We start from the raw sequence: 10,597 nt of genomic DNA on the forward strand, positions 1-10,597 counted from the left end.
AGTGGGAGAACTTGCACTATTGGTGGCTGACTAAATACTTTTTTGCCCCACTGTATACATGTATATATATATATATATATATATAGTTGATACCCATTATTATAGTATTTTTTGTGGCCCATGTTTTGGACAACTCTCCTGATGAATAATTAGCAAGTCATTAGTTGAGTTTATTTACAATCCATTTTTAAGCAAAGTCCAGTCAGTTCTTGGACAGATTTTAGGTTGAGGCCATTGATGAAGATGAATTTCATTCAGTATTTGTTCTTTCTTGATGTGTTTTCCTATCACTGCCATTAACTTTTTTTTATGTTTTTTTTAATGGTAACATGATTAATTAAATTTAGACAAAGCTTAAAAAAATAGCATAATCTTTACCATGTAATCGGATTTTTGAAGAGCACAAATGCTTTGGATGGCAAAGCTGCTCCACCCAATGATTATGTTCCAGTGTTTGCAGTGTTGTTAGGTTGGAAAGTCCCAGCTTGACTCAATCTGAACCTCTGAGGTCAATCGCTCAACTTCATCCTCATTAACTCTAAAAACATTATTTCTGAAAGTCATATTACTGCACATTTTTGTTTAGCATGAACATGTCCACTACATATGTGGGGATTTGTTTGGGCCAGCACCCTGTCACTCCCTATTATATTATATTATACCATTGACAGTGATCTAAGAGCTTCAGCATTTCCCAATAGTTTCTTGACTGCCCCAATACTTCTAGCTAATTATCTTTTATCTGAGGGTGACAGTGTGGGTAAAATTGTTGCCACTTTGGAGTGGAAAAAATGGTAAAGCCTCTGAAAATGTGAGGACTATCCCTAAAATGCTATGATCTGTAGATGGTTGAGTTTTGGGGTTTTTGTTAAGTCACTCTTTCCCTAATTCTCTTGCATTGTTTTTTTTTTATCTTGGCTGCTACTGTTTTAGTTAATTCTGGTGCTCGTTGTATATTCTATCTCTACTGGATTATTTTCTGTGTCTCATGTTATCCACCCGCTGCTCAGCTCCCACTGTCTTCATTAGTCTCAGCTCTTTCCTCAACCATTGGTTACTCTGAACTGTTTTGCCATACTGTACCTTTGTCACTACTTGCCACCACATATAGGTACTCATGGTCATCCTTACTCATTGCTGGTTTCTTTCGTGATACTGCTCTGTGCCCATTGCCTCATTCCTTCATCAGTCTGCCTGCTTTTGTCATGCTACATTTCCTGTTTTACTTTTATCTTATCCTCATTTTTTAAATTAATATTTTACTTAATCTGTTTACTATATCTGCATTAAGTTCCTCCACGTAACCGTAGAACATGACATAAAGCCCAGATCTGTGGAAGGATGTCAACCACTTTAAATTAGCCTATGCCGCTCTGATAAAAATAGAGTGTTTTGAAATATTCCAACAAAATTGAGTAACAGGCGTTTATGATGGGTACAGAAAAAGAATTTGGGTTCTGTGCAACATGCTAAACATATAGCATTGTTGGTGTCTGCATATATTTGAGCCTTTATGTTTAGATATGTATGCATTCGTTTTAATATGTTATGCCTATATATGTGTGGAAAAGGCCAGTGTAAGTTTACTATATATTGTAAGTAAAGAAAATTTTAACCCTGCAATAATTAACACCGTAGCATTGCAGTGAGGGTTTTTAAGCCACTCCGGGGCTTTTCTAAATAAAGTTTGCATGTGGCTCATGTGTAGGCTTTCACTCGTTAGTCCAAGTTAGTTTTCCTCCCACAGTCAAAAATGTGTATGCATCTTAATTAGATATGAGTGTGTGTATCAGGATGAGTGGGAATGTATTTTGTTTTTCTGACTGGTATTATACTTTTCTAATTTTAAGAAAATCTGCACAGGTTTTGAAACATCCCACCATTAGAGACAGAGACACACCTTCATCTTGCAACATGCCGTGTCTTAACTTCTGCAGGGCACAAATCTTACCCAATGTCCTCTGAAGACATACAACGAGCCAAGCACACTCAAAACCAGCAGCAGGCCGGTGAAGATGGCAATGATAATCTCTACTTTGTCCAACACTGGAGGCTTCCTGTAGGCTTTAGAGGGAAAACACATATGGTCAGCCTGTGCTGGAATGCATCACAACTGGACGGCAGAGGTGGACTTACAGTAAAGACTCCCCATCTGGAGGGGAAGTTTTTGTGATTAAAGAGCTTGTTGCGTTTCTTTCATTTAAAACTGATAAACTATTTTTAACAAACAAGATTCAGTGAAAATATCTGAAAAGTGCAAAACCACACATATGATCATTTGGTAGATAAGAAGATTTTAATTCAAACTCTCTCTATTTAATCAATGAAAATAATGCCTGCTATAAAATCTAATTTTATATTCTCATATTTATTTATGTCAATTATGTTTATTTGTCTACTTAACAATGTTTTGCAAAAAAGGTATTCAACTAATCACTCCAGTTAAAGGTACAGAGGTCGATTTATTATTTCGGGGTGGATCATCTCAATAAGTGGTCCTCCTAACTGTCAATCATTTTGGTGAGATGTTTACATAAGGCCGTCCAAGTACTCGTTCCTTTAGCTATCATTTTCCGCGCATGCGCACTTTCAGGCATATATTAGTGGTGAGCTACGGGTTCAGCCAGTCATTGAAGCTCACCTTTCTCACCGTGGTTCTTTGAAAATGGCCGTGGGTCGTAAGAGAAACAGTGTCTATGAAGTGTATGAGAGGAAAATAAAGACCTCAGAAGAGGCAGATATATCCCAGAATGCTTTGCATGGAGAGCTTTCCTCGCAACATCCATTATGGGATTTGCTGTCACAGCGGCCCGCTGTCACCATAGGCTGTCGCTACCCGACAGGGGCGAGTAATTACAAAGATGGCGCAGGCACCACGCAGTGGAGGAGGAGTTACGTGACCAATGGGGAGAAAAAAGCAGTGATCATCTGTCCGAAAGGTCAGTTTACTGAGTTTGCTATAAAGTCCACTATATAGTCCTCGCTCTCTATATGATTGAGGGATTTAGGGGTTAGAGCGAATGTTCAGGCACAGTAAGTTTGTATGAGCTTTGAGAACAGAAACTTTTGTTATGAGAACTATTATTTTTCATCCCAATGACTCCCTAATAGAATAAAGAAGTCCTCCTGGTAGCCTTGCAGCTCTGTGGCCTGAATGAATGAAAAACTCAACAATCATAAACAATATATCTGAAAGGGAATTAAAAGGAGATATTTATTCCCACCACAATAATAAAGCATTTTCTGAGCACTGAGTCCGATTGATGGTCTACGATTCCATTCCCCCAATGACCCCTACAGAGGTGCTAGTGACCATGCATAAATGGGTATAGATAAATTTATGGATGGATGGATGTTTTCAATATTTGAGTGTAATTATTTTCAATATAAAGTGACAAAGCCCTATTTTTTTTTTATCTTGAAGATGTTACTAATGGTCAATACCTAGCATTAAGGAATAGAAAGAGGTTCTGTTTCTAAAGGGAACAGCTACTCACAATGGTTCCTTCTCTGAAGAGATTTCTACAATAAAAAATAAAAAAAATCCAGTTTACAATAAAAATATTCTATATCCACTTCTACCGCTAAATGTTTTACAGAACGTGGCCTAAAAAAACAGCCTGAGAAACTGCCTCCAGGTCTCATGAAAAACATACACTCTCTTAAACCACTTTGTAATATTACATAACTAGGGTTGTTTTACAATGGCAAAAAAAAAAAAAAAACCACAACCCTTTTATTAATCAAGTCATTTTCCTGCTAGATAAAGTTTCTGCTTTTGGGAAAATCTCCACATCAAGTTGATGTCTAAGCTTAGAGCAGGGCTATCATACTCAGTTCCTCAAAGCTTTTTGTAGCTGCTGTTCCAAGCTCCTTTAATGGGGTCAGCAATAAGAACACAAGGAGGGAAAGGAATTCTGATTACGGACCGCCTTTATCTTTCTGGACATGATTATGCTATGGAGATGGAACATGTCCATCAATTTGGGACTGCACTGCAGTCTTCTAAAAAGAACTATAAACAAAGGGAAGTTAAAAAAATGTAGTCAATGGATAAAGCTCTCTATAATAAAACCTAAAACATATGAAGGATATTGCATTTGCAGGCTTTATACACATACAACAACTATAATGCATTGTTATTTTCCGTGAGGTGAGCTGTGCTCATACATCATGTGACACAAGTGACTTCCTTATAGATCCTTAGTAAGGAACCTTAAGAGCACCATATGCTAAAGGAACTAAGATAGGAAGCATACAGGCTCCTTTTTATACCTCTTTTTGCAATTTTTGGACAATGCTTATCATATCAAACGCTGACAAACTTCGTTTTACTCCGTTTTAAAGCGTTTACCAATAATAACTCAGAATGCATGAAAATTACACTGATAAAATGTTTACCAATATAGACATGTTAGACATCGTTGGAAAGCTTAGATTCTCCACAATTCAACCACCTAGTTCATTTTATGGACATATCTAGCATCAACGCACAATTAACACAGATATAGCAGCATGTCAAAATGCACCATGACAAAGCAGCCACAACAAGCAGGCATGTCTTTATAACTGCTGTTCAAAAAAGACCTATTATTTTCAAGAATAAAAAAACAACTTTGATTCATGTTTAAACTGATGCAGCTTGGGTGTTTTACTCACCCAATTTTTATTTATATATTCAGAAACTAGAAGGTGTTGGCTTTCAAATAATGTATCACGCATGTAATTTGGGCTTACATTTCCTAAGTTATTTGCTTTTCCATTTTGGTATGCAAAATAGGAGAGAATTTTATTAAGAGGTTAAATGACCTGGGATGCATTCAGACCTCTGCTAATGAGCTAACATGTGGTGTGTTGATCCCAAATGCTTTTTGACAGCTAGATTTTCCTAAAGTTTATTTTAAAAAGAAGAGAAACTACATTTTATTTCACTTTATATTGGATATATGTGAAGGGACATTAGATTACTTGTCAGTTGTTTAATCTTTCTTCAAACTGATAAAAAAAAAACTGATTTTTGTCATCTGCAGGTGCATTGGAATATCATGTGTTTACATCTATAAAAAGAAAAGATAAAAAAAATCCATTCACTTCTCATTACTGCAATCAAAACATATAACCACTAAAAACTTATATTTATACATTTTTTTAATATTTTAGTTTTTATCATTTTACCGGCGGCAGAAAGACAAGACCCTCCTACTGAACTAAAGACTTTAACTTTCTTCACTATTTAATTCATATGTATTTATTAATTATATATGAATTTAAGAAAAAAAATAACATTGTAGAGCTAAGTGTATTTTGTAGGTAGATGGGAAATCAAAAGCTTGCTGATCCAGAGAATGTGGCATCAGCTAAAAGAAACCAAAATAAAACTGATAACGTATATCAGGCATATAAAATTAATTTAAAAAATGGCCTCTTCAGCATTACCAAGTCTTGCAATACCTTTACCATATATAAACAATTAACTGCTCTGTTATTCTAACTTTATACCCATTTATTTACCAGTTTTAGCCACTTTGTAAATTTCCAAACAAAATACGGCTTTATTTTAGAACATTGCATGGCTTATTTGGCTCTTTAGGGCCAGACAAACTACCCTAACACCTGATGTATATGAAAGCTGGAAGGTGCAGGTGGATGATGCCTGTTGGGTTTATTCAATGATGATTATAAAATGAATGTGTGCTTATGAAACATTTGTGCAAGGGGATGCTCCACACCTGTCTCATGACCCAGTCAGGAGACCATCCTGCCTTGTCATTCTGATGGAGCATCCTGTCTTCATGAACTGATCAATTGTTCTGTCAGAACAATACTCTGTTTGTAACCATGTGTCATGTTCTGTTAATAAACGCTCTGCAGAGGAGGGCCAGCGGGAGACAGTATGTTTGAGTCTGGGGTTCAACTGTCTCTCCTTCCTACAGGAATAGTATCGATAAGTCTGTATTTCAGTTCTTCTTAAGAAAAAACCTATCAAAGAACCCGACATTGCCTCTACATTATCCCTGGCTGTAAATGTGGTTATCTCCTCTATTAACACACCATTTTTCCTGTATAAGAATGACAACCTGTCCAGGGTGTGACCTGCCCCACATTTGGAAATGTGTAAAAGGAGAATCTAGAATTCACAATGAATGAATTTGCATGTATTTGTACAACAAGCAGAAAATAAAAGCAGCCAAATAAATAAAAACCTGATGATCTTCTTTCAACCCAACTTTTCCCTAACATAGTTTGTAATATATTCACATTCAGAGGAACTTTGCTTGTTGTAGTTTTAAAAATCAATATTCTTCATGTAGCTATTTGGATGAGAGAAACCGTCTGAAATCTTTTGTAAATACTTTATGCTAAGATATAACAACCCCATTAAATACAGTTTGTTCTCACCTGTATATCGTAGATACAACTTCACCTCAGCCTCTTCACATTTGCAGCTGTACATTCCTGTTTTGTTCAGGTTCAGATGAAGTTGTATAGACTCCTCCATAGCATTGATTGCCTTTTTGTATATTGTTTTATTATATGGGTCAAAACATTCCAGTTGAATCCCAGTTTGGTTGGACGGTTTAATGATGGTGACATCAATGCTGATATTTTCACCTAAAAATCCCAGAAACACATTCCTCTGCAGCTTTAACTCTGCAAATGAAGAACAAAAGAAGTTAATATCAGTGCTGGTTAACAAGATTAGAAATTAATTCACTGCAGTTCTGATAGAGTTAGTGATTATCCCAGTGCACATGTTCACATTTTGTCAAGTTACATCGTCAACTTTTGATTGATCTTACTTGGATTCCATGTGACAGTAGTGTGGAAGTAATGTAATAGTTCACAATGGAAGGGAAATAATAAGTGTGGTGTTTACCAGTAGGCAGCCCCCTGGAGTCATGCCTTAGACAAATTTATTGTAATTTTGTTAACACAGAGTGTGCACAAAGCAAAATTTCATTTATACAGCTTTCAGACAGCGAAGACTACTGAATAAAACTTTGCAGAATCAAGATTCGCCTCTAAAAAGTTTTTGAGGGTTATGTTTCGACTAGCCTAAATCACTAAAACAGCTAACCTTCGATGAGATCATACAAAGAATATCCACAAACCGTGAAAAAGTCTTCCGATGACTGTCCTGTATTTTGCTCCATCTCACTTACTGTTACCAACTTGTTTGTCACTGCCTTAGAAAATCCCCCCAGCTTGGTCTTATGACCCCCACGTTTAATGATGTGCTTTGAATTCCTCAGACCACCTTTTCTGGAAAATCTAAAATCCTATTTACATTGCACAAATATGCTGGTGAGGATTCTTAGTCTTCCAGGTCATCCTAATTCCAAAAAAGTAAATAAAAAAACAATCCACTGGACTTTGTTTCCAAGTTTGAAGACATTTCTCTTCCCATGCAGGAAGATTTTCAATTAAAAATGTCAGAAATAGCATTGAGTTTGAGGCTTTATAGAGTGGACCAAAAACAAAGCCTTGTTTTGGCTTATAAACATGCAGATTGGATCTGACGAGCGGGTCCGCCCCTGAGGAATAGAGGTAATTCTGGTTCTTTGTTAGCCTGTAAGGCCCAATACTTGTCTATGTCTCTATAAAAGGGGGTTGTTAGAGGCAATTGTTGCCCTGGCTGAACAGGCGAGGTGTTCTGTTCCCCCGTAAGGGGGAGGGGGTTGCGATGATGGCGGAAGAAAAACCTAGAATTCAGCGATAGATTCCTGCTATTGCTGAGAAAGACAGTTTCTGTCCTAGGCTGCACTCTGGACTTGAGAAATTGGCTGAGAGGAGGGTGCTGTCCAAGCTTACATCCATCATGGACAACACCTTCCACCCCCTAAAAAACTTGTACACCCTCAGTCAGCCTCGGCAAACGGCCGCTAACACTGAGTTTGGTTCTGCTGGAGGTTCTTTGGACGGGCATGTATAGTGTGTGTTATTTGCGTAAACCATTATGCTTCATGGATTTGCCAACACTAACTCTAAGAAGTAGGAATGCCCACACACAGCTTCAGTTATGTATTACTTCTGTAAAGTGCCTTCAGAAGACATGTGTTGTAAAATTGGTGCAAAATAAATAAACTAACATGAATTAATCAGAGAACCATGAGATCTTTGCTGTTTGGGATACTGACATGAGACTTAGCCATAAATATTTAAAATTAATCTCAACATTATTTCTGACCTATCTGCTAGGTTTTTGAATCTCATAATGCTGTCTGTCTACTAACGCTCTGTAAGAAACCTCCAGCACCTCCACAGAACATTTGGTGTTTACTTAGGTTAAATTATAATTAGGTGAAATTAATTTCCTTCTGAAAGCAGCTTGCTGCTTCCAATTTCATTTTTCTAATTAGAATAAAGAGGGCTGTTTTAAATTAAGGGCAAAAATCTTCATTTTTATCTTCAATTAATGTTAATAAACTAATGTTAAAACCAATTCTTCCCCCATCACAATCATTTTGAGCTGTTGTATCCAGCATCCCCTCTCCAAAGAAAAATGTGATTTAAAAAGTTTTTTTTTTGAGAAACAGCAGCAAAAGATCAACCAACTATGATGATAGCACATCAGATAAAGGCTTGTTTTTAAACCTTTCTATTATAAGAAAAACATTCTTGAAAGATATTGTCACATTTACTGAACTTAAAATGGAAAATACTTAAATATCATCATTTGTGACTAATATATTGCTAAAGAAGATATCAACCACAGCAACAGTCAAGATGTCTTCATATGTAGTTGGACTGCTCGGTATTGAGGAACCCGTTTCAGTCTTACCTGTGTTCAAACCTGCATGCACGGACTGGAAGGAAATCAGAAATATCCAAACCAAACTATGGGAAAGATGGTAGAAATACAGAGCTGTCATCTCAGGGTTGTTATCTGCCTTTTTAGACAAGGTTTCTCAGTGTGTCTCTCCTGTCTTTGTCTCTGAGAATAAACAAGAGTTGGTTTCCTGACAGCAGAAAAACCACTACTGTACTTCCTCAAAAAAATTCTGTTTTTTAAGGAAGCTGCGTCAACTGGAAGTTAAAGCGCCAGAACACAGAAACAATGACTCTGTCCATCTCGGACAGATGATTAACTAGATGAAACACAAAGGGCCTGATTCCTAACGCTTCCCTGTGTTGTGGTGAGTTGGACAGGTTTCTGGCTGTAGCACTCCTGGAGACAGTGTTGGAGCCATAGCAGTGTGAGCATCCTCATGTGGTGTTTGTGTGTGAACGGTTGAGATTTAACCTGTGTTAAAGCTCACTCCTCTTTCTGTCTAAAAAGGTTTGAAATATTAGAAAACAAGGAACAGTTTTTGTTTCTTTTTCATTAAAGCTTTTTTATTTATCTTTTTCTTTCCTTTGCATTCACTCCTTTTTTTAACCCTTCTGCTAGACTTTTGCACCTCAACATTCTCTGGTGTCACCAATGGGCCAACTCTGACCTCACCCCTGCTGCAGCATGAAAACAGACGCATGAGCTGGAAAAACATCTGGATGCCAGGAAAACGTTTTTTAGATTATGACTCATTCAATATTAACTCTCCTCTCTTATACACTCCTTATCTCTCCTCCTTTTTAGGGGAGTAAATTATTTAGATCTAAATAGATCATGGATAGATTAACACCTTTGCGGAAACATGCAGTTAAGTAATGACCTATGTTGGAATCTAAAAAAGAAGTTGAAAATGTTTAGACAATTGATGTTAAAAAATAGACCATGGAAACTCTGCAGGAGTAGAAGCTCAGGTCAGTGACTTCAAAACTCAAACGATGATATTAATGGATAATCCAAGCCGTGGTCGGAATAAAGCTCCAGGGTCGGCACCAGGCGGAATCCAGGTAACAGTCCAAACCAAACACAGCAGGCAAACAGAGCAAACAGGGGCGTTTGAAAACTCAGAGATCCGTGGGCAGAAAAAAGATCAGGAAGTGGCAGAACCAATCAAAGGGAAACCGTAGAGTTAGAAAGCTTTAATAATCTGGCACCAAAGGCTGAGGTCCAGAGGCTTAAACAGAAGCAGGTGCAGGTGGATGAGATTAGAGCTAATGAGCAAAGGGCAAAGCAAAGCAGGGGAGAGCAACAAATAAAAAGACCCAGCCTAAAGGTGCCAAAATCATTACATTAGCTTTAAGGAGATCACATGAAAAGCAAAAACAGACAACGAAAAAACAAAACAATTCTGTCATGATATTGGCGCTAATGATTGGCTTAATTGCTCATTTCATTCACCTGTCTAACTCTGCCTGGTTTCTCATTACTGCTCATCTGATCCAGCTGTTCCTGCTTCTATTTAAGCTGCTTGGCAACAGCCACCAGTGCCAGATAATTCTTGAGCCTTTAGTGAGAGTTTTACTAGTGTAATTTATTGTGTTCTGATTGCTGTTTTGCTTTTGGATCTTTGACCCTGCCTGTCCCAGTTCTGATCCATTTGCCTGACCTGTCTTTGGACTTCTTTGCCGGATTCTTCTTGTGGACCTGGATCTGCTTTATAACTTTGACCTGGATTATCCTGCCTTCCTTCTGTTTGGATCTGACCTCCTGCCAGTTCTGCAGCCTTCAAGGCTTCAGCATCTTGTCAGCTGACCGGCTGGATCCTAC

At 37.5% G+C, this 10,597-nt stretch overlaps 1 protein-coding gene across 1 annotated transcript in view; it reads right to left on the minus strand.

The window, feature by feature from the left end:
• The window catches only part of LOC107099164, an 11,911-nt gene extending 2,966 nt beyond the window's left edge, over nucleotides 1-8,945 (minus strand). Inside the window, exons 1-3 of the mRNA XM_015397182.1 lie at nucleotides 8,783-8,945; nucleotides 6,400-6,651; nucleotides 1,952-2,064 (exon numbers count right to left, since the gene is read on the minus strand). Coding sequence (XP_015252668.1) covers nucleotides 1,952-2,064; nucleotides 6,400-6,651; nucleotides 8,783-8,873 — 456 coding nt within the window. The 5' untranslated portion in view covers nucleotides 8,874-8,945. The remainder of the gene's footprint in view (nucleotides 1-1,951; nucleotides 2,065-6,399; nucleotides 6,652-8,782) is intronic.
• Between the last annotated feature and the right edge of the window lie 1,652 nt (nucleotides 8,946-10,597).

Source organism: Cyprinodon variegatus, unplaced genomic scaffold, assembly GCF_000732505.1.
Source record: "Cyprinodon variegatus isolate N-32 unplaced genomic scaffold, C_variegatus-1.0 Scaffold843, whole genome shotgun sequence".
Taxonomy (NCBI): Eukaryota; Metazoa; Chordata; class Actinopteri; order Cyprinodontiformes; family Cyprinodontidae; genus Cyprinodon; species Cyprinodon variegatus.